Source organism: Pezoporus occidentalis, unplaced genomic scaffold, assembly GCF_034315485.1.
Source record: "Pezoporus occidentalis ecotype Australia unplaced genomic scaffold, CSIRO_AGI_Poc_V1 ctg67, whole genome shotgun sequence".
In the NCBI taxonomy this organism is placed as follows: domain Eukaryota; kingdom Metazoa; phylum Chordata; class Aves; order Psittaciformes; family Psittacidae; genus Pezoporus; species Pezoporus occidentalis.
The window spans coordinates 3,505,157-3,530,144 of record NW_026916019.1 but is presented as its reverse complement, the minus strand read 5'-3'; the positions used below and the strand labels follow the sequence as shown (position 1 = coordinate 3,530,144).

Genomic DNA, 24,988 nt, shown 5'->3' with positions numbered 1-24,988 from the left:
CCTTCAGCTGATCACCCATCACCAGACAACACAGGGATGCTGCTGTCTCCTTCCTATAGAGACATCAACAGCTCCTTTTCCTTGCAGGCTCCTGGAGTTTGTAGGGCTTGTAACACCCAGTAGATTGTGGCATCAAGGAAAACAGAGCTGTGAGTCCTGGCACTGGTTCAGTATTTGAGTTCCACCAGCCACACACCCTTCCCCCTCAAAGGCTGCAGGATGATTCTGGGCTCTGAGATGGAGCCGTATGGCAAGCCAGGAGGTGTCACACAGAGCTGCTGCACAGACTTCAATCAGGAATGTTTCCAGCAAAAGGAAAAGTGTTAAACTCAGCCTTTCTCACAGTCTGACAGTTCCTGATGTTCATGTCAAGAAACGAATGCAAAATATGTGCTCCCTCTGAAGAAACATGTAACTGAAGAATAATTAACTGCAAGTGCTTGTACAGCACAACTTTCCCCATTCCCAAAGCAAGGAATGCTCAAGGACTCAGACTTTTCTACCTGAAGACCCAAGATACTGCTGCCCTTCCTGTCTTTATTCTGCAAGGTTTTTTTTTAACACATAAGCAGCCTATTTGCAACACCACCATGCCCTGTCGGCAGTGCCATTTGACTGAGTTTATTAGAGGATAGAAGGGGAGTCTGCAGATCACTGCAGTGAAGTAGCTCCAGTTCAAATGATAGCATTCCTCTGCTTATTGGAAATCAGTTTAATGAAGGAAGGAGGCACTGACACTAACATCAGCAGAAATTTAACACTGGCTTGGCTAGGCAAGCCGTGACCTATAGCAAAATAAGGCCGTAAATGCTATCACAGCCAGCTTCTGCCTGTTTTATAGGCTTTGCTACCCAGAAGAAAGAAAAACAGCTGGAAAGCAAAGAATCAAAATGCTCTGCAGGGGAAACTGCCAGTGGAGGCTTCTCAACAGCATAGGCAGAAACTAATATGAACAAAGAGCCAGCACTGGCAGCCCTTCTTATGGGGTGGGAGAGGTGGGAGGAGAAGGCTGAGCTCCTGCAGGCTCACACAGTCCTGGTGGGAGGGCAGCACCACAGGATATATGCATAGGCAAGCTAAAGTATATCACCTTGCTCCTGGGTGTTAAACATCTGTGCAGACACCCTGTATGTGGCGCACAAGGTACCTACCTGGGTGAAGGCAACCACGGCTTGCTCAAACCTTTGCTGAATAAGAGTGATGGTGCTGAAGACCGCCGGGAAGGAACAGACTTGAGGGGCTGAAAATGAGAATGAGTTTGTTATCAGTTTCCATCATCCAGCAAAGTTCCCACAAAGCTCCCTCCAGGGGAGATTTAGATTGGATATTAGGAAAAATTTCTCCACAGAGAAGGTGATCAGGCATTGCCCAGGAAAGTGGTGGAGGATGTCGGGACCAAGCCTGTGAAGTGGATAGGAAGTTGAGCTGGATGAGACCATCCCCATGGTGCCCCAGTCTGTGTAACCCAAAGCAAATGCAGTTTCCCAGAGGAGATGGACAATGCTTCTGGTTGTTATCAGCAGAGAAAAGTAAAGCAGCAGCAGAAGCCACCTCACTCCCATTGCAGGGAAAGGTGTTGGTACACATGGTCAGCTGCAGCAGCACTGCGGTGAGATACTAGAAACCCCCTTTCTGCTAGAAACAGTGAAAGGAGTGACACTGGAATATTTGATGATGATTTATAAGTGGTTTATGCCAGTTTTACACTGGTATATTTTTACTCCTGTGGCCTCTCTGCGCTGAGAGCTTGCATGGCAGGAGTAGGTGGCTCTGCTTCATACCTGCAGAGGCGCTGGTTTGTGAATGTAATGGTTGTCCCCAGGCTTGCACTACCATGGCCATTTTTGATGGCTAACTTTGACAAATACCTTAAAATACACAACTGGAAGCCAGAGAAGTTAACATTGACATTGCTTATTATGCACATGTGTCTGATATCAGGCAGCAGGACTTTTTTTTGATAAACATTGACTCATTATTACCAGAAGCTCTTCTGAAGGCAGCTGCTCAAGAAAGGTCAGTATGTGACAAAGCCCATGTTGCTGTCCTGGTAGAACTGCAGAGCATGGGGAGTTAAATGTGTTTTGGGGAAAGATAATTCCCCTCAGATGCTGCAGGGTGCTGTCCTCATACTTGATCCCACCAGGACTCCAGCCTGGGGGTTGCCCTCCAGCTCCAATTTAAAGTATGGTATCTTCCAGGGGCATGGTCTGCCCATTGCTTGTTTGCAGTACCAGGATAAATCACCAGGTTGGTGATAGAGTGACAGCTGCACACTGCAGGGGAAGTGAGGATGAATCCTGACCCAGGCATAGGTCTGCTTTCTCCCCAGCTTACTTCCTCATATCATGAGCTCTGCTGTATCAGCTTATAGAGCTGTCAGTGTTGTCTGTCATCCCGCCTCCATTTAAACCCACTCTTCAGAGCAGACTCCCAAACAAGCTGCACGTGGGAGGCCAGACACCACTTTCTTAATCTGGCACAACGTCTGCCAGCAAGCGGCAAGGAGAGGTGGGCCAGGAACCACTTCTGAACCACCTAGAGCCAGCCAGAGGCATGCTGTATGCAGGGGAGATGGGGGATGCTCAGGGAAAAGCAACCTTCTGACTGCCACCCGGGGTGGGGATGTGGGTTATGGCTGGTGGCAGCACGATGCTCAGGGCGTCTGGATCAGTGTGTCACCAGGAGGGCAAAGAAAGAGCATTGTACTGTGGGGAAGGACAGGTTTGTTCCTCTGAACCAGTGTAAAGCAGATTATTTCTGTTACTGTTATTCCTGTTATTCTAGAGCTGCCACAATTTCAACTATATACAGCATAGTTTAAATGAGCAATGTGTTTCAAGTTTTGTGTGTACAAAAGTACACATTTTGGGACCAGTGAAAATACCAGACCTGATGTTCCCCCTCTCACTGCAAATGCAAGGGAGGGTAAGACCTGGCTCTGGGCTGTGATGCTGGGGGGTCTCCTGAGAGGCTGAGGCACAAACCCAAGTGTCACCCCTGTGGGGTGGGAAGCTGTGATGGGCCCTGCAGGACCCTGCTTTGCAGCAGGGTTATGTGCTTTAGCAGACGCAGCTCTGGTGAGGGACAGTCAGTGGTAGTTCTGTGCCTCTGCAGAGGTGGGAAGCAGGGCCCCAGGCCCAGCAGTGGAGATGAGGTGCAGAGCTTCCTTAATTCACCCAGCTCTGATGCTTGTCATCTGTAGGAGCATGCTGGCTGCCAGCTGAGACTGGTGAGAAGTCCTTCCAAATTATTCTCTTCCTTAGGCTTCTAGGCGATTCTCCTTATGGTGAATTGGAAACAAATCCTGTCTGGTTGGGGTGGGAGGTTGCCTATCGAGATTCAGTAGCAAAGGACTGAATCTGGGAAGTGGGAGGTTCTGAACTGTGGAGAATGAATCCAGTGCATGTGACATGTTTCAGGTAAAAGCAATAAATTACTTGACCAGGGTCCAGGGTCTTGGAACTGGCTATTTCCACGTGGAAGCGCAGTCAGTTTTTATGGCTTTAAAAGTTAAATTAGTGCCTTGTTAGAAGAGTTTGCACAAAAGTTCCCACAAAGTCTGTATATTTTTTCCTTCTGGCCTGAGTCCTTATCAGAGCAAGAAGAGCTCCATGAACTGACCCCACTGGCCCTCTGGGACTGCTGAGACATCTGGGAAGCCTTTGTGCTTCTTCACAGATACTGTGCATCTTTACTGGGAACACCATCCCCTCCCCACCTTCCTGTGTGATTCCCTGTAAAACCTCCCTGTCCTCTTCGGAAATCCCATAAAAAGCCAGCACAGGTGGACAAAGCCAGTGTCAGGTTGGTGGTGCAAAACCCGGACCTGGACAGACTTAGACTTGTCAGATTTTGTGTTTGGTCTTTAACTGACATGGGGAGGATGGTCATTTTCATTTGATGTATTGAACCAAACGTGTTATCATGAAGAAAACCTTTATTCCTAAGTGTTGCTGCTACTTTGGTGGAAAAAACTACATATGATTTTTAATGAAAGACTGCAGCAGGTACAAAGAACACAAATTAACTTTGCCCTGTGCTCCAAGAGCTGGAGAATTTGAACTCATTTATGCTATTTATGTATTGACTATCAATTACATCATACTTTCTCTCTTCAGGGGGTTTCCTCCATTTAACAGAAATCTTTTCTTGTTTCATTGCATTATCTATTATCTATATATATTGCAGTATCTGCCACAAGTTAAACTCTAGCCCTTCTTACTCTGCCCTGTAACCTGCTCTCATTTCGAGACACAAAGCAGACAACACAAGGAAGGCATCTGCAATCTGCAGATGGCAGGATTTCAGGTGTCTTTACTCAGATCCACTTGCTTAATGAAACTATCTGCATGCACCACATAAGGGCTCCATCCCAGGCACCCATAAGGAGAACTATCTGAAGACTCAACCTTACCCAGGAAAACAAGAGAGAGCCTAAAAACTGTCCTTCTCTGCACATTATGGTGGGATAGAGGGTACTGAGAGTGCTGAACAACCCCGGCACCAAATGATTTGCTTTGTAAAACAGACAGAGAAGTCAAAACTCCTTCAAAAGCTCAAAGCACTCCACCAAAAAACTGAAAATCCAGAGTTCAGTCATTCTTCCTCAGAGAGACTAACCACATGCTGCTGGTTTATAGGTGCAAACATGTCTCTTGGGTTTGCTCATTTGGAAAGCCTTTCAAAGTGTCACCTCCTTCAGAGATGAAAGGATGTGATTTGCTACCTGGAGAGACTTCAGCATGCAAGGACCAGCACTAGCTGAAAATTAAACCCATTTCTAAAACCTTGGACTTTTGTTTCTTTGAGACTTGCAGAAATACACTCACATCTACAAAACCTACTTCTACAATCCTGAAAGGTGAACTAAGAGCCTTTTCACACCACCCCCACCACCCCCCCACCCAACCCCATCCCCCCCCGCCTCCATGACACTGGGAGCCAACCCCTGTGGAAATGGCAAAGCCATGTCCTTCCTTCTCCTCCTTAAAGAATCCATCACTCGTACGAACACAGAAATTTCACACGGCTCACATTAAGTGATCTCTTAAACCAAATCCCACGAGACACCAGAAGCAGAAGCAGAAAAGGGAGCCCGGGGGGTTTCCAGGAGGAGAGCTGGCAGGTAAAACTGCCTTCCCTTGACCAGATTTTCCCAGGGCACACACCAAAATTCCCAGGGACTTCCCCTGGCCACATCATGCATGTGCACCTGCGGAGGAGGCTCAGGAAGGGGCAGTTGTGTCCAGCCTGGCATATCAGACCACCAAAAAACAGGAGGAAAAAGGGTTCCTGGGAGGAAATTAGTGCTTTAAATGAGCTTTGCCTTACTCCTTTGTCCCCCATAGACCAGGGCACCTCTGTACCTGCTGGGACCTGTCCTGTGCCCTGCTGCTCTGTGGCCCTCAGCAGTACCCACAAGAGCTGCCCTGTAGGTACTTCCGGATGGTGAGGGGTTGGTTTGGCTCAGTCAGGTGGGCTGGGAAAGAACTTATAAATACACGGAAGAGGAACATGTCTGGTTTTGGTTGAATCAGTGTGGACAGAGAGCAGTTCCTCAGAAATAAGGAGCAGCACTTTCAATTTAAGCTAGCCATTCCAAGGAGTGGCTCCAGTACTATATGGAATAAACCAGGATGGAATTTGCCTTGAGCTGGTCTATATTAAAACCTTTCTCAAAGCTCCTTTGTTCTACTAGCAACGCTGGAGATAGCACAGTTGCTCTGAACTTCTAAAGCGCAGCAAGAAACAGATTTTTATCCGAAGAGGTTTAAAAGCCAACAGCCTGGTTATGGGGACTGTTGAGATTCTCTTTATTGATTGTGCAATCAGTGTGATTAAGAGCCCCCGCAGGGGCCCTGCTGCAGGTTCTCTAAGAGCCAGCTGTGACAAATCCCCCCCCCCACAAACTCTGCTGGGCACTGCTGCTGTCCCCAGCAGCTATGGCACTGGGAGATTCCTCCTCGTCTTCCTCTTCTCCTCCTGGTCCTGCCTTCCCGATGTCCTGCCCTCCCGAGGGGCCGGTTATTTGTCTGGCACCATGCTCCTGCTCTCCAAGGTAATAAATTACTGTGGCACACAGCTTTGCACTGGACTTCATTAACCACAAACACTGTCATCCCTTTTCTTCCCGCACCATGCAAGCTGGATATCCATGACTATCCACAGTAAACATGGATTTCTCAAGCTCCCAGGAGGACCCACTGGCTTGTAGCAGATGGTGCACTGGCCTGGCGGATGATGTATGGGGCTGGGGAGGTGATACAGCCTTCCTGTCTCCTGGGATCATGTCCCAGTATATCACTGCACTCCTGTGATACTCCATTCCCGTGCCATTGCACTGGATTTATGTACATTGTTAATATAAGAGAAAGCAAGATGTAAGTTAAGGAGCTTTAGTCAGTACTGTCTTCTGGTTTTGGAGACCACTGGTAGTCTGAAAACGTACTAGGCATAAGTAAAACAGTGGGGGGCCAGTTCCGTAAAACTGGAAGAGAAGACAAGACTGAACACCAAAGTGCAGAAAGATCCAGCCTCATGCTATGTGCAAGTGCTGTGGCTGTGCCGTGTCCAAAGAAAATAGCATTGTTTCAATGTATATTGAGGGATTACATTTGAAAAAAGTTCAGTGAAAATTGCTCTCTGGGCAGTCAGCATCCCGACTTTCCTGAAAAATAGTCACCTACTCTTTTCTTTTTGTTTCTTCCTACTTTCTCACCAGAAATAGAGAAACAAAGAGAGGTTAAAAAGAAAGAAATGGGATGAAGAGAGAGAAAAAAAATGCTTATCTGTAATTTTGGTTATTTTAACAAATTCGAACAGAATGTAACTATTACTTGAGATTTTTTCCTCTTAACTATTTCTTACACACACACACATACCACCCCAGTACGCTCTTTCTTATTGGAAAAGAGACTCGGTTTCTGCTATCAGCCCTAGTTTTAAAGAGCAGGAGGAACAATGGAAAACCAGATCAGTTGGTATGTAAAATACACTTCCAGGCTTTATATTTGGAAGCTCTGAAGCTGTTATGTGTAATCCATGCCTCTCTGTGTAAGTAATTAGCGCAGTGAGAACCTGCCAATAATCTCATGTTCTGTGGAAGGCAGAGTCTGTCAGAGCTGAAGCGCATGAGGAAATGCCGCGTTTCGGTGCAGAGATTCAGTCCCACCAATTATCTTTTTGCTCCACAGCCAGCACCTCGCTACTGTCTGGGGTCAGACTAAATGATGTAACGGTCCCTTCTGACCCCGCAGTCGATGGGCTGGTGGCCGGGGCTCCTCTCCCTGCTGACAGGAGCGATCGCTGCAGCTGAGACACCCCCCCCCGGGACCAGGCTTTGGTCCTGGGCTCACACCAGACTAACCAGGTGCTGCGGGACAGAGTTCACAGCGTGCACTAATGGGAAACATGTCTCTTGCAATGATGGTAAATCTCTCCACAACGAGAATAACAATGAGGACAACAAAAAGCCCTCTTTAACTCTTTCCCTCAGACAGATACAGCCAAGAAACGCTCCGGTTTCATTTCAACCAATACCCATTTACTCGTGGCTGAGGGTTGAGTTCTGTTTGCTCTTTTTCCCAGGACTCTGCTGCCCTAAAGCGGTGCCTGAGCAGTTTGACCCCGCAGTGCTATCGTGAAGCAGCCTCTTCAAATACTGTCTCTGGCAAGAGGTGGGGGCTGCGCGTTTGCCTGACCCTGACAATCCTGCCCTGGCAGCCCCCGATTCCCGTGGCCCCTTCCTTAGGATAACTAGTGCCCTGCGGTCCGCCGCTCGGTGAGGGAACCGGCCGAGCCCAGGAGAAGGGAACTGGTCCAGTGTCTCGGGGAAGAGGATGCATAGAGTTAGGCAAGAGAAGCCTTGGGCTTTGCTTTGGACCAAATCTAAGCCAGGCTCAACGACTCAGACCCCCCAGCACCCGCCAGCATCACCCTTCACCCCCGCGCCCCTCTCCCGTTCCGCCGCTCCACACTCACCGTCTCGGCCGCGGGGACCCCCCCGCTGCCGCCACCGCTGCCCCGCCGCTCTGAGCCTCCTGCCCGCGGCCCCGGCATCGCGCGGGTCCGCCTCGGGCGCGGAGCCGGAGCGACTGAGTGGAGGGAGACCCCGCTGCAATTCCCCCTCCTCTCCGCCGAGGGAGGGAGGAGTCTTTCCCCCTCCCGGCACCAAAACCCTGTGGGGAACCGGGATGCCGAGCTGTCCGCTGGCAGAGCCGCCGCGGAAGGGGAGACACGGATCTATAGGATAGGGAGAAATGAAGAGTGACTTACAAAGAGAAACCCCTTCTCGGCTTCTTACTTATTGCTGGTGCAGCCTATCCCCCTAGCTCAACCCTCCCTCCCCCCAGGATTATTACTGTGGCAGGTATGGATGTGGCACCACAGGGTGTCAGAAATAACGAGCGCTGGTGCTGGAGAAGTTACAACCCAAATTTGAGTCCATCCCGGATGGGGGATGTCCTGAGGAATGAGGGGGGTGAGGCCAAGGGACATTAGGGACAGCGGTCTGTGACAGCACTGCCCCAGAGGTAATGACTCTATAATCATTCATCACCCCTGCAAATGTCCAGTTCTGTCTGGAAAACACATCCTCAGCATCCTCCTGAGCACAGGTTTGGGGAATCACCTGTTTTAACTCTTGTAAGAATTGCACAGGGCTCTTAACCAACTGGGATTGTCTAATACCCATCACTCTCAATGTTCTTATTGATATCAAAGTGACCCAAGTGCAGGGGAGCTTCATCAGTCTGAAGCAGGTTCATTCTCCTACAGACTTGCTTGCACTTAACTATTTTATTTACAAGTGACCTGCTTTCACTGAGCTGTGCTGCTTGGCAGTTAGAGATAAAGGATTTGTTCCATGTAATGATGAATTGCATTCAATTGAGACATTACCTCTTGTAGTCCAGATTATGGTATTTTTGCTAGGAAAAAAACATAGGAACTGCTCTTTCGCATGAGAACAGCAAGTGTTCTGTCAAATGTGGGCTGGTTAATAAGAGCTCCAGTTTGTCCTTGAGGAGAGGGAGGAATGAGTTATCATTCCCTGACTGTCCGTTACGCACTCCTTAGGAAACAAACCCCAGCATAATACAGCACCATTCAAGTCCACTTAGACCCTTTGACAGAGCAGGTAGATACAGACTCCTGCAGAAGTTGCATCTGGTCACAGCAGCTCTGCCCTTGTTTGTGTACAGCTGCAAATAAGACTTCAGGCCTGCCAGTATCACCCTCCTTTTCCCAGCTCTGTGGGATCCAGAGGGAGTTCTGTGGGGTTTTGGTTTGTTTGGGTTTATTTCCTCTTGTGTTTTTTTCAGCTTTACTGCTGAGCACTTCTTTGTGTAAAATATTAATGAAACTTCTTTCCAAGGGGCTGGGTTCCCCCCGTGACACCCTCTGGCAGCCTGCAAAAATCAACAGGGAAGTTACACGAGGTTTGGCATCATCAGTGCAACTGTTGTGAAGGCTCAGTTAAGCCCTCTAGGACATGAACGCGGGCCAGCTTTTCTGGAAATTGTATGTTCCCAGGTGGCATCATCGGGAGTGATTGATTTCTACATTTAAGAATTTGTTTGTTATTTGATATTAGCTCAAGTTGGGCAGATAAAATGATGGCATGAGACCTTCAGAGAAGCGAGACAGACCGCTGCTCTCTGCCTTTTGTTGTATAAATCAGAAATGTTTCCTGGATCAGGGAAGAATTTTTTCCTCAGCTCACACAATATCCTGGCCAGGACCTACCTGCATGTACAATATTGGAGGATTTTGGAAGGTCGTAACTGAGGACTACAGTGAAAGGAAGAAGATGAAAATCAGAATTGCAAACGTGGTCGTCTTATTTCTTACAATTCATATTTCTTTTGGTGCTTATGCTAAAAAAAAAACAAACCATGTTTTGCTCTGCACAAAGCCTCAATACGTGTCAGCAGTGTAAGATTAACTGTGATGCCTAATTAAAACAGGCAGTCACCAATTAGGATAATGAAAGTTGCAATTTGAAATTCGTAAGAGACTGAGAAGTTAAAGAGACATTTATCTTATCCAAGAGCTTAGCAGGCGTTCATTTGCAGATACTTAAGGGAAAAAAAAACGGTGAAGACACACTCTGGAACAACGCCCAGTTAAATCAGAGAGGAGCCTGCGAGCTCCTGTGATGCTTCATTGCTGAAGTGCCTGCTGGTAGCCAGCCCGTTTGCTTTTGCACTCCATCTGCCACGTCTTGTACATACTGAGATCCAGGCTCTGCTACCATCACTTCTGTTGACAGTTACCCCTCAGGTGTCCCTAATGGCACTGCTTGGACCACCTGAACAGTGCAGGACCTGCACTGGCGCCTGGATTTTCCTTGGGGCAGGGACAGAATCTTACTGACATCCAGTCAATGCTGCTCACTCTTCCCCCGCCCATCCTCCAGAAGCTCTATGCAATACCATAATAATTGAATAAGGATAATAGGAATGAGGATAATAAGAATAAGAAGGATAGGAATAAGAGTAAGTTCAAGGAATTCTTATTAATGTTAATAACAGTTATTAGTTCAAGGAATTGATAGCAATTCTCCAATCTGAAGTTTATTTCAAATATATTTTCACCATCTGAAAAGCTGACTCGGTCTTCTTTGCCTGCTGCTACTAAGTGAATTAGCTCAGAGAAGAGCATATGTATGTTCAGGTATATCAGCATACACACAGAGCCTGTAAGTATGTATGTGCACATGAGTGTGATGGGTTAACCTTGTCCAGCTGACAGACACCCACCCAGATGCTTTCTCACTCCCTCTCCTCAGTGAGGCAGAGGTTGAAAATGAGATAAAAAAACCTGACATGGGTCAAGTTAAAGACAGTTCAATTAAAAAAATAAAAGCTGTGTGTGCAAGCAAAGCAAAAAGAGGAATTCACTCCTTACTTCCTATCCACAGGCAGATGTCCAGCCACTCTGTGGGAAGCAGGGCCTCAGCATGCAGAATATCTGCATGGGAAGATGAACGCCACAAGCACAAATGTGCCTCCCTTCCTGCTTCTTTCCCTGAGCTTTATATATTGAGCACTATGTCATGTGGTATGGAATATCCCTTCAGCCAGTTGGGGTCAGCTGTCCTGGCTGTGTCCCCACACAACCTCTTGTGCATTCCCTGTTTATTTGGTTTCAGGAATGCAGGGAAGAGAGAAAGAAAGTCTTGACACCATGCAAGCAGTGTTCAGCCGTGGTGTGTTATCAACACTGTTCTAGCCCCAAATGCAGAGCTCAGCACCATACAGGCTGTGATGGAGAAAGTTAACTTTGTAACTTCAACCCAGCCAGACCCAGCCCAATCTTCATCCCTAATTCCATGCCATTTGTGTCACATCCAGGTCCCAGGTTATCTACTACATCTAAGTATCCTCTGACCACCCCATTCTATCTTTTTGTTATTCCTGAAATCTCCTCTTACCAGCACTTCTACTACATACTTGAACCTTCTTTACATTCAACATTAACCACTGTACCCTGTTCCTTGACATATAGAGAGGTATTATTCTCTCATTCCATAGGCCTCCCCAAAAAAAGTCCATAAGAACAGTGAAGGACTGAGGCCCCATGTGTCAAGATCATCATGCAGGACAGAAGCAGCAGGTGGAATTTCTGGGTGCCAAGATCAGTTTGTGTTGGGTCGTCACTGCACTCATGTGGTTCCTGGTGAAGTAGGCAGTCCAGTCTACTCCACCAGCTCAGGTGGTTCTTGCTACATCACTTACATACAATTCAATTCACAGATTATTTTCCTCCCAAGATTAAATTCCCTTGAGATACACACTAGCTATCTCCCCATCCTTCCACATTATCCACCAAATACACCTGGATCCTTGAGAGAAGACAATTCTTTGAGTGGGTTTGCCTTTTTCCCAAGGGAAGGGCAACCCACAACGGCCCTTCCCAGCCACTTCCCTTATCTCCTTCCACAATATGCAGCGGCAGTGCTTGGGCAGCAATGCCCAAGTCAGCAGATCTTCTGCTAAATTTATATCCCAGTGTTTTCATGCCCCAGCACTCAATTTTCTCAGCAGCCTTTCCAGAGGCTTGTAGGTGATAGGGAATTTGATACACCCCATCAATGCCATGTTTCTTGGCCCAAGAGTCTGTGAGTCTTATATTGGAAATAAGCCCCATTATCTGACTCAATTCTTTCTGAGGTACCATGTCACCACAGAGCTTGCCTTTGAAGGCCCAAATGCTGTTTCAGGCAGTGGTAAGGGGTACAGGGTATATTTCCAACTGTCTGGTAGTGGTGAGCATGTCACAGCACTTGCCTCAGCAGGTGGTCCAACCTAGAAGGAATAGTAGCTGTATCTGGCAGGCCTCACTATATCAACAACTCAGCTATCTCCCCCTGTTTCAAGGATACTTTATTTATATGGCTGTCTTGATTGCAGCATGTTTCACATTCATTGGTGACCTGTTTGACGGCTTCAATGTTCAGGTCCACCCTTTGATCACAAGCCTACCTGTATGCTACATCTCTCCCTAGATGTCCCAGTGTTCATATAGAGAGCAGCTTTCCACTTCCGATGGTTTCTTGCAACACAAGGGATTTGTTGGTAAACAGAGCACATTGCCTTTCACTTTCTGATAACTCATACAGTGGTGCTTCTTGGGCAAGAGTCGCCCCCTTGGGCCATGCTCCACAATATCTGCCTTCTGGCCAGTCCATCGTCTCTTCCAGGATTGCAAGGTAGTTTGAGCTCCCCATACAAACTTGTTGTGTGATCACTGCTACCCACTTTCTGCACATAGTGAAGGTTGTTCAATGTGTAGAGGTGCTTCCTTTGAACATCCAGCACTGCACGTGTAATTGTGGTGCCGAGAGGATTTCTGCTTCTGACCTCTTCCCTTATCACATCACCAACAGTTTCCCCTTAAGACCAGACCAAAACCAGTTTCTATGCACATGACAAAGAAATGATGACATGAATCAAGCAGCTTAGATTAGGATGTGTGAGGACCTCTGAAGCCTGTGCAATAAAGGTGGCAACATCAGTCCCAGGGGGAAAGAGGGAGGTGAAATCCCTCGCCTTTCCTCAGGACAGCCCTCCCGGCAGAGGATTGGTACCCATGCCAGGGCCAAGTGCATGGCAGCTGCTTTTATCAGAACATTCCCAGGCACAGCTAAACACAGAGGTAAGTGATGCAGCAAAGACAGGAGCTGAAAGCAGCCACTGATGAGTCCTAGGCTCTGTCACACCATAAATCAAGCAAGCTCTGTGACCCACGCAGAAGCCTGCTGATTATCAGCTACCACAGCTATAGTATGCCCAGATCAAAACTGTTGTTATCTCGTGTCCCACATTGGGCAGCAATAAAAAGGACTGGCGGTCTAACCCTGGACAGCTACCAGACTCCCACCCAGATGCTTTCTCACTCCCTTTCCTCAGCAGGACAGAGGGAGAAAATAAGATGAAAAAAACCCTCATGGGTCCATATAGCAACAGTTTAATAAGAAAAACAAAAGCTGTGATGCAAGCAGAGCAAAAAGAGGAATTAATTCCCTGCTTCCCATCAGCAGGCAGATGTCCAGCCACTCTGTGGGAAGTAGGACCTCAGCATGTGTAATGGTGTTTTGGGAAGAAAAACACAATCCTTCTTCCCCTGAGCTTTCATCAAAGAGATGTGCAGACTCTCATTCATGAGCTGTTTGGTGTGTGAAACTCTGTGACCAGATCAGAGGGCTGGGAAGTATGATCTAAAGCGCCCTTGGCCCGGACCCCACAGTGAAGGAGTGTCCTACTCCATGTGTGTGCATGTCAGGGTGTGCCTGTGCAGCCCAGTGGGTCTCCACCTGGGAAGAGATTCAGCAACAGAGAGCAGCTGACTGTATTGGGCCACATAAACGCCTTGCACCCTGTAGGGATGCTGCCTGCAGTGCTGGTGGCCGGCAGAGTGCAGTGCAGGTGAGGAAATCTGCACCCGGGTTGGTTTGTTCAGCCACCACTTGCTCCTGAGGGACTCTCCTGGGGTTTAGGTCCAAGCCTGGAGCTCACGTCATCCCCAGATGGACATTTCTGTTCATGTCAGCTAACAAGATGGGGGTATGTTATGGACCATACCCTGAGACACTGGGTGTAGTCAGGCACTGCAAATGCTGTGAATCTGCATATGCCATGATGTTTCACAACTGATTAGGAGCCGAATACTGAAGGGCTTGTATACTTTGGAAAAGAGTCAAGTCTGCACTCTTTTCTTGTTCCTAGCCCTAACTGGCAAGACCTGCTTGCAAAAGAGCCCATGGTCTGGAGGGAAACAGGCATCAGGTGGCATGGGATGAGGCAGTCTTTGTCCCTGTAGGCCAAAGAGCACCAGAAGAATTGCTGGTGAATCCCAAGCAGTGAGAGAGCAGGAATGCATTCCTTCTGGAAACATTTCTACAAGTAGATAGCATAATGCATAGCTGAATGTCTGCTGAGCACTCCCTCCAGGTCTCCATGAGGAGAGTATGTTAGTGCCTTATGCAGGAGCTACTTAGCATGGACTAAGATAGGAGCGGTGTCGGGATCTGTGCCGGGAGCTCTGCTCTTGGGAAAGCAGCCAGAGGTGCTGGAGGAGATGAATCACCAGCAGCAGCTCTGGGACCACAGACTAAATGAGTGTAATGCAGTGTGCAAGCAGAACAAGGCTGCTCCCTATACAGGGTTTGGTCATGAGCGCACAGTAATCTGCAATTTTCGAGGCAGTGCATGCATTTTTCAGGTGGCTGTTGAGCATTTAATTTGGTTTCATACAGCCTGCTCTACTTGCCCTTTGGGTTTCTGTGCATTCAGTTTCAGATGGGAAGCAGAAAAAAAAAGGGGGCTTCCTGTCATTTCCATGAGCTATGGGACTGGAGTTTTCCACATGGACAATGTCCCTGGACATCTTCTCAAAGCAGCCAGAAACTTAAGCTCTTTTGAAAATTTCTCCATTTTTTTTTTGGAGCCCGCATGGAATACAGACTTTTTGGAAGATCTGCTCCAGAGAGTAACTTCTGTTTTCAGCAGTTTGATTCTGCCACTTCCTTTTTCCCCCTGAAAATTGCAGGAAGATTTTCATGAGAACCACAAAACACAGAGCAGCAGTCCAGCATCCTGCCTGTCTGTGTGCTAAAGCCTTTGCTTCACTCTCACAAAGTGTGCTGGAGCTGTGCTGCACAATTTCTCCCACCTCCCAGCTGAGGCATCTCATGGTGGTGCTGCAAAGCTAAACCACCAACTTCTGGCAAGGAGGTGGCTAGGGTTACTTACTGAGGCATCTGCAGAGGTGGTTGGTTATAGGCAGGGAAATATTTTTCCTCAAATCTTGCCCAAAGGACAGGCTGAAACACCTCTGCTGAACTTTTTGAAAGGGTCTGGCCCAGGGCTGATAGATGGTCAGCAACTGCAGTTAGAAAGACCAGACACCAGGATCTTACTGGGTACATGTCAGGGGCATTGTACTAGGTGATCTTTAAGGGTCCCTTCCAACTCAACCCATTCCGGGTCTGTAATCTTAGTATAGACAGTGCAGAGTGACTCTTGAGTGTTGGCTCCTCATCCCACAAACATGAGTAGATATTGCAAAAGGGTGACGCCTCTGTGGTTTAGCAAAGGGGAGCAGTCCAGCTGGGTGTCACTAGCGCAGTGTGCAATAGGTGACCTGCGTCTCTATGCGCTCCTGCAGCCGCATTGCTATGGGCTGTCTCGCCCTCTAGTGTCTCCCTCCGCCTCCTCTGCGCTCCCCGTCGCATTCACATGCACTCAAGGGATGCTGTTGTGGCTCTGAGATGGGGACAGGAGCTGGAAACGCCCGACAACTCCCCTGCGCCCCCGTGGGTGCAGAGCCAAACTGGGGGGGGGGGGGGGGAAGGCACCAGCAGAAGCCCTGTGGGGAGGTGGAAGGTTTCTTATCAAACCCACATGCGTGGATGGCTTCTTATCAAACACTAAGTCAAAACTGCTCCCTTCCAGGTGACACATCCAGGGCTGCATTTTCCTTCAACCACTCAAAAACCCCAACTGTTGACACTTCCTGCAGCAGCCAGGCATCCAGCAGCACCCAAGCCCTGGCTCTGCACACCCGTGTGCAGATGGCTGTAACATGCCACCCCAAGTGCCCTGGGAAGCAGCAGCCCCTCCAGAGGCCCAGACCCACACCCAAACACCCATTTCATTTCTTTGTCTCCTCAGCTCTGGGGATGATGGTTCAAATAATCACAGTCTCTTTTTGTAAAGCATCGGCAGAGCCTGAATCACTTTTGCACTTGGGGCTTAGTGGTGGCACCCCTTTCAGAGGTGAAGACTTCATCCCGCTGTATATTCCTGTTTTCTGGGATCACCTGGCCCTAGTTCCAACAGCCTTGCTTTAGTCACATGCTTGCAAGTCCTTCATTACTCTCCCAGGGAGCTTCTTTTACCACCCTCCTCCTCACACTCCGTTGTGTCAAGGGTAGACCCTGCTGGTGCATGCCCTATGAAACGGCTGGTGTAGGAAGAGGAGAGAGGCTGCAGTGTGCCACTAACACAGACACGGTGCTGTGGGACAGGCTCTGAGAGGGAGCCTGCACATCTGCTGGGGCTGAGGTCAGGCACATGGAGACCACCACCACATTTTGCTCTTCAGAAGGAGCAGATATGGAGGCCGGCTGGCAATGCTTTGAAAGCTGCACAGCACAACTGCAGGCTTTCACATGCCTTTGGGAAGCCTGCAGTGACATCTCCTGATGTCGTCCCATCTACTCAAGGACATGGACTGCTGTAGTGCTTGCCTTTCCTTCAGGACCTTGTAATTCAAGGTCTTATAATTAACCACACGCTCAGCTGCTGCTGGGGATTTCTGGATGATACTTCTGCTAAGCAGTGACAAAAGCACACACATGCCTCTTTCTGGAGGAAGTGTCATCTGTCTGAGTGTAATTGAAACTTGCTCAAATGAAGAAGCAGTGGCCGCTGCACCATGAATTAATGTCATGTTTTATTTCTGTCCATGCAGGGTGGCTGAAAAACTTCCTAGGCCAAACCTGGCCTTGCTCAAGCACTTGCTCTCTCTGCTCCACCACATCAGCCAAAACACTGAGACCAACAGGATGGACTCCAGTGTGGGCCCAAATATGCTGAGCCCAGAGACAGACAATACGATCCCTCTGGAAGTGCAGAAGGAGATGAATGGCAAGGTGTGTTGACTCACCACCCAGCCACCCCCTTTCAGGCAGCTCAGAGTATCCAGAGGGATTCCACTGCCACTGCAAAAGCTGAACAAAAGAGCACCCCTGCATATTGGGAATGCCCCTCACCTCAGGTGCCTGCAGTGTGATGGGCAAGGCAGCTCCTTGTTTCACCTCCCCGAACAAAAGAAGCAGTTTCCCCACAGCTCCCTACATCATAGTACAGCTCCTGCATACACAAAGGGCAAAGGGGCACCAGTGGGCATTGATACCCATAGGCTCTCTGGATAGAGAGGCCAAAGCTGTGGCTGGTGGTATTTTGTTTGTATTGGGCTCAAAACAGAGCATCTTTCCCCTAACCTAACAGATTCAGAAGTCTCTGTTTTGCCACTGCTTTTCAGGAGGAACAGGCTAAGAAAACAAAGACACATTTTCAGCATAGCTGATATGCTATCTGTGTCCTTTTTTGAACTTGTCTTATCAAAGCTAACTCCTCCAAGAACTGTTTGTTCTTCAAGGTGAGCTGAAACTTAAAGGTCTAGATGCTGGCTTCAGAAGTCTGTTTAGTGAAATGTCATTCCAGGAAACATTTCCAAGAAGAGCAGCAGACATTACAGAGAACATAGCATCAGAGCATGCACAGTCTGAAGTTGGGGTTTGAGTTTTGTTTCTGGCTTCACTAAAGTCATTTTACTGTTCATTTGATGGATAACAGTTGCCTTACTGAACTGTCAGGCTTAAAAAACACAATGAAGCCCTGCTTTCTGGAGCTGCATTCAGAAGAGGTGCACATACAGTCAGGAAGATGCTTTTCTGGACCAACAATTCTCTCTGCTCTTCACCCAAGAAGAAAGAGGAGGACATGTGGCAGTACAAGTAGGAAAAGAGATGTACAGTCCCCAAGCACTGTCAAAACATGTCTTCTGTATGAGACAAGTTTCTGATGCAAAACTGGAGTGAAACCAGAAAGGAGCTTTTCTCACAGAAGGTATTAAAACACAACTGTCTCCACTGCATGCTGTCAGGCTAAGTTCAAAATTAAGGAAAGTGTTTCTCCATGTGCACTGGTTCTGCTGCTTTCCGGTATGAAATGCTTTTCCCTATAGAAATACTGTCCAGCCTGAGAAGGGGTTGGGAACACAGAGGTGAGCAGAGATAGGGTCCAGGTAAGTGCTCTGCTTCTCCCTGCAGCCCCACAGTGGCTGTGGTAGGGTGTGTGGTGTCTCACTCCAGCCCACTTAGCTCCCAGCTGCATTCACACTTCTTGCCTTACCTGACACTGCCGCCCCCCCCACCCCCCCATTTCTCAGCCCTGCCTTCAGCACAGGGGCTTTGCTCATCCTCCTTTTCTCCTTGCAAAGTTAAGAGTGATTGTGATCAAGAGACATTTATGTCTGTTTCCCTGACTCCCATCCTCAGTTGTTTGACTTTGACATTGAAGTCAAGCCGATCCTGGAAGTGCTGATTGGGAAAACGGTTGAGCAAGCTTTGCTGGAAGTCATGGAGGAGGAAGAGCTGGCCCAGCTGTGGGCACATCAGCGTGCCTATGCAGAGCTGCGCAACGCAGAGCTTGCTGAAGTACAGCACCTGGAAGAGCAGGACAGGCGGTACAGAGAGGAGAAGGTAGGACTTCTGAAGAGTCTGTCTGAATGCTTGTCAGAAGAGAGAAAACCACTTCCAGTACTGAAAGACAAGCTGTGAAGTAAGTATTTCAAACTGGGAGATGAATTATTGCTGTGATCATTGACTTAGAAGGTCTATCAGGTTTGGAAAACTTACAAAGTCTATATGTAGCTAAGGCTAATAAAGGACAGGTGTTCATCAGCTGCTTTTCAGGCACACTATATACTTTGGGGGCTTTCTTGGTTCCAGCATTTTCCGCCATCAAAAAATACCATGCAGTGTACAGGCAGTCTCCTGGTTAGTTCTTGCTCCTGACATGGAGCATGGTCTTTATATAGTTTTGTTAGAAATAAGTTTGGGAAATACAGCTTTGCAAAATACTTCCATTTGGATTAGCCATTTAAAACTCATACATAGCCTTTCAGATTTAAACTGAATTTACTGTTTATTACCACCAGATGTCACTGATAACACTAAAGCAGAGCACATTCACCTGTGCTTTTTAGTTTTCCCTCAAAGGCAGGCTTGCACACCCACCTATTGTCCACTGTTTGCACCATGGCCATGGGTGATTGACGTTGCAAGCATTAATTTAGCATTTGTCATGCGGAGCTTACTCAGTGTAAAGCCCTTCCTAGCATTGTTCCTGCTTATCATGCATTTTGAGTTGTGTAATATTCTGGCCAGGATCTCCCTAGGTTGGACTGAGATAGGCTTAGGGACCAGACGGTACACCAGTGTAAGGCCTATTGATACAACCTGGCAAGGTAACAAAAAACATGCTCTCCACAGCTTCAGGTCAAAAATCAAAAACCTGAAAACTGAAATGGTGATAAAAGTCTATCTTCTGACTTACACCAAAACGGTTGTAGTGGGAAAGAGAGGATTAGGCTCATCCTTTAGAGACAGCCATGGGGCTTGATGTGGCTGATGCAGAGGGGATACCAGCATCCACTCTCATCCCCTTGCCTAGGGCAGGTAGAGGGGACAGACCCAGCCAGAGTAGGCCTGTAGGGTGGCAGGGTGCTGGGAAATGACTAACAGGAAAGCTATCATCCCATTTGCCTCTTCTTCCCTGATGGAGTCTGACATGGGCATCTCAGCAAGCAATGGAGCAAAGGCTGCTGCTGCTGAAGCTCTTGGGGTTGAGAACATTATCTGCCACAAATGCTAACCCAGCAGGCCAGATCCCAGTCCCAGTCCTGAAGAGACAAGGACCTGCTTCACATCTCATACTCTGTAAGGGGACATCTACACTTTTTACTGGACAAGTTGTATGAGTGGCTTCAAAGGCAGACCCTGCCTTCATTTCATCCTAGATTAGTATATCCACTCATAACAAGGGCAGCTATTGCTTATATGGAAAAGCTCCCTTGGAAGGTGTCAGATATCGACATCTCTCTGTAGGCAGCTGAAATCCAGAAGTAATGAGATGTAACCACCAACAAATCCACTCAGGGGTTTGAGGATCAGCAGATTTGAGTGTGTCAAACTGAGGATCTGTAGTCAAGATGGTTTCAGGTCAAAACTAGGCTAAGACCATGGACATTTTCTAAGGACGGAATATTCCTCTGTCAACTCTGTTTTTTAAGTCACACTAATTCAATATACTGTGCTATTTTTTCATTATCATTCATTCCTGAAAGTATCAAATATATGTTGTCTGTCCAAAATGAAAATTATCCATGCTCACCACACCTGGCTGTTAGTATCTGAGAACATTTGCTCAGTTCCTTCTGGTGACATACAAGACGGGAGTCAAAGGTTGGCAGTGAAAATTTGGTTTAGGTATTGAAGTCAAAGGGACTAAGATTTCACAATGGTTTTGTTTCCACAAGGATGGAGACTCCTACCATGACTTAACATAAATGAGTCTTATTATGGCTTACTTTATCTGGATTACAATAAATAAAAAGGACATTAAGGTGTGGCTTGTGAGAACTGTAAATGTTTTAGCTGCTTTAGTGGAATATTATATGTCAGTTTTAGGGATTACTCATTACTGTATGTCCTGTCATATCTTTACAAGAGATTTAGCATCGCTAAGAGGATTGTTGTGGATATTAGTGAAAAGACTCAAAGAACCAAATGCTGATTTGAATATTTGTTTTGGAAATTATCCAAGGGGAAAGTGGTCAATTGGAAGATTTTCATCTCTGCCATTTCTGCTCTGTGCTTTATTAGCTGGAAAATTTAGTTACAGAGTCTTGAATTGTTGTATTTAAACAGTCACATTACTTTTATTCTTAAATTGCTGTCAGAAAAAAATTAACTAATTGCATCCATTGCAATAATTCAGGAATATTGGGTTCTGAAAGGTGAAGAATATGTTTAAGAGAAATTCCAAAACTCACATATAACATCTGATTTTCACATAACATTAAAAGTACTGTTCAGAAAGTCCCATCATAACACTTACCTGAAGTGATGTGAACAGTGCACAACTATGGAAAAGAAAGCAGGTTTGGTCGTATCTAGAAAGATACAACCAAGTATCTTTTGGTCGTATCTTTCTCCTGACTCTGTATCAACTTTGGGGTTTGGTTTTGTTTTTTTCTTAAGTAGAATGTGAAGAGTTTGTTTGTTTAGTCAAGAGACTATAAGGTCAGCCTAAGGTGTTTTAGCTAATGCTGCTTGGGATTTCACCCTCCACCTGCTATAATTTGGGTAGAGGGTACTGATGAAAGGTTATGTGAGAACTTAGGTTTAGATGTTACTCCTGCAGCATCATTCATATAAGAGTGCCATTTTACTTCATTAGAATTTATAAATAAAATCCTACTTAGTAGTCTGCATTTCAGAAAACAAATGTGGCATGAAAATAATACTACACTGTAAAAATTACCCTACAATAAATTTGCAAAATGTATTATAATAGGGTAACAAATTCTTTTAGCTCTAAAGTATGGTGCAATCTGTGTTCTTTTGTCAATAGCTAATGGTTGTGTTTGTTAAAAGAAATAACAAACTTATTCCATGCTCCCTAAATACAGTATTTAATGATAACATCAGTATGGGCTCCAGGAATGCTTATTTGACAAAAAATATTTCCCATGGATAAGGTGTACCCAAGTTTAAAAGAAAAATATTATAATGGTCCTCCGCAAGCCACCTTTTGTAAGTGAGCCGTTGCTGGTGGAAGAACATCGCTGTGCATGGCCTCTGCAGTCAGCCTCGCACTCACATTCTTTTGGCTGAATGGGAATTGTTTAAGTTCGCTCTAGCTTAAAGATATGAAAAGCAACAGAAATTACTTAGAAGCCTGTCTTGCTCCTATGCCAATAAAAACTGCACTGCACTGACCCAGAGAGGGCATCTTGCTATTAGACAGACCCGTTGTTAGGCAGGTTCTGTTGCATTTCCTTCCATTGCCCAAAGCAGCACTAGAAATGTGCAGGAGGGACAAAGTGACATATGGAGAGGGAACTGTTTGGTAATGAGTGGTGGAAAAGTTGTGTACCTGACAGAGTTACAGCTGATCTCTGGGTCTCTGCCGTGTAGCAAGTGAATGTCTTGGGGCTGGAGAAGTGAGGTTACTCCAACGTGAACAACCTTCATGCTCATGTAAACTGCCTGCCAAAATCCTCATATGGCCAAGGGCAGGGAAGAGAAAAGAGCTCCAGCACGGGTTTACCCACTCCCCATGGGCCCATACTCTCTATGGAGCTGGACAGCCATCTCTGCCAATGTACTACCTCACAGAGCTAGTGCCAGAGGTTGCCTGGCAGCATCTGTGCCTGCACAATGCACTGCTTACTGTGAGAATGCTCCAGCTTGGGAACCACACTTGCCCTGTTGAAGGATCCACTGCTGGTCACCCCTGATCTGTACTCCTCAATAACTCAGTCCTTCCTGATGCACACACTACTACTGTGCAATCCCAGGCACAGCTAGAGGTTGAGCAGAGAAGAGATTCAGAGCAGCCCTGTGGAGAAGGACTTGGGGGTGTTGGTTGATGAGAAAATGAAAAATGGGGCTGGAACTAGATGATCTTAAGGTCCTTTCCATCCCTAACTATTCTATGATTCTATGATTCTGAAGAGTATTTTACCAATGTGGCAAAGCCAATCCCACAATCATTAGGATTTGCTAGAACAGCCCTCAAGCCCATGGACACTACACAGGTGCTTATGGAAAGTCTCATGGGTCCCTGCTCCATGCAGCACCAAGGATGGACTTGCCATGGGAGCCACTGAGGACCACAGCACTACAAGGGGTTGCTGGGGACAGTGGCGGGTTTCTGGCAGAGGGTTGCAGGCAGAGAGAGAGCAGGCTGGCAGTGACACTAGCTGTGGGCTTCCCCAGAGCTTGTCTCTTCCACTGAGATTACATGTGATGCTGGGTGATCATGACTGAAATAACTGAGCAATGCATTTTTCTGCTCCAGACAGGTATAAAAATCTACTCATTTAAAAAATCTTATCGCTAAGATTTGTGGGATTGAGTGCGCCCTCAGCAAGTTTGCCGATGACACCAAGCTGTGTGGTTCGGTTGATACGCTGGAGGGAAGGAATGCCATCCAGAGGGACCTTGACACACTTGTGAGGTGGGCTGATGCCAGCCTCATGAAGTTTAACCATGCCAAGTGCAAGGTCCTACACCTGGGTTGGAGCAATCCCAGGCACAGCTACAGGTTGGGCAGAGAAGAGATTCAGAGCAGCCCTGCAGAGAAGGACTTGGGGGTGCTGGTTGATGAGAAAATGAACATGAGCCGGCTGCAGTGTGCACTCAGCCCAGAAAGCCAACCGTATCCTGGACTACATCGAGAGGAGTGTGACCAGCAGGTCGAAGGAGGTGATCCTGCCCCTCTACTCTGCTCTCATGAGACCTCACTTGGAGTACTGAGTGCAGTTCTGGTGTCCTCAACATAAAAAGGACATGGAACTGTTGGAACAAGTACAGAGGAGGCCACGAGGATGATCAGGGGAATGGAGCACCTCCTGTATGAAGACAGGCTGAGGAAGTTGGGGCTGTTCAGCCTGGAGAAGAGAAGGCTGCGTGGAGACCTCATAGCAGCCTTCCAGTATCTGAAGGGGGCCTATAGGGATGCTGGAGAGGGACTCTTCATTAGAGACTGTAGTGACAGGACGTGGGGTAACGGGTTAAAACTTAAACAGGGGAAGTTTAGGTTGGATATAAGAAGGAAATTCTTTCCTGTTAGGGTGCTGAGGCACTGGAATAGGTTGCCCAGGGAGGTTGTGAATGCTCCATCCCTGGCAGTGTTCAAGACCAGGCTGGACGAGGCCTTGGGTGATATGATTTAGCGTAAGGTGTTCCTGCCCATGGCAGGGGGGTTGGAACTAGATCATCTTAAGGTCCTTTCCAACCCTAACTATTCTATGATTCTTAACTATCAGTTCACAAATACTGGAATCTACACTAGTACAAAACCCAGTAGTTTTGACTATGTTCAATAAACACTGATTCAGTATATTATTTTGGTATGCATGCCCAGATTATTTCCAACAAACTACTTAAAAATTGTGGTTTTCTGAATTTTGAAACAAATTGCAATTTCCCTGCAACAGTGTCTTGACACACTAAATGAAGAGCAATTTACAGAAGTTTTCCTCTTCCAAAGACTCCCAGGTACTGCCCCACTCCAAAAATATGTTACTGCCCTCCAAATGCCATTGAGCAGCAAGATCTCCTGTCCATTCCCCACTGATGACTTGGGTTTCCCACAGAAGTTGAGCTGAGGAACCGCTCCATGGGAACACACCTACACCCTACGTCTTGCCTGCAGGAGCTGCCCAGCCACACAGACAGGAGGCACAGGGCTGCAGCAGCACCTGTGGGAATGGATGGGATGGGCTGAAGAAAAAGTAAAAGGGTACCCGCATCAGGCCTTGTTCAAGAGCTTAAACTCAGAGTAGTAGGGAGAGCTTTCCCTTGTTCCTCTATGGACTTTGCATGAGCTGAGTAAGTGCCACAGCACTGTGGGACTTGAGACTGAAAAACACTTCAACAGCGGGGGCACAGTGCCAGCACCCCGACCTCTACTCTGCTTCTGTAGGACCTCATACCTGTGACTTTTGGACATCTGCTAAGTCTGAGGTTTGTTACAAGTAACAGGAAGAACAGAAGGCAGCTATGCACATGTAGCCAACGTGATATAAACATAGGTCGAATGTGGGGTGGGTGGAATACCTGTTCTGCAGCCCTTTCTAGACTGAAGCCCGATCCCCACTGCCAGTCCTGTGGGACTAAGCT

The 24,988-nt window shown here is 47.2% G+C and overlaps 1 protein-coding gene across 1 annotated transcript in view; it reads right to left on the bottom strand.

The window, feature by feature from the left end:
• TAGAP (T cell activation RhoGTPase activating protein) overlaps positions 1 to 1,842 on the bottom strand; it is a 38,827-nt gene extending 36,985 nt beyond the window's left edge. The window contains exons 1-2 of the mRNA XM_062640893.1: positions 1,834 to 1,842; positions 1,152 to 1,240 (exon numbers count right to left, since the gene is read on the bottom strand). Of these exons, the coding sequence (XP_062496877.1) occupies positions 1,152 to 1,240; positions 1,834 to 1,842 (98 nt within the window). The remainder of the gene's footprint in view (positions 1 to 1,151; positions 1,241 to 1,833) is intronic.
• Positions 1,843 to 24,988: the final 23,146 nt, after the last annotated feature.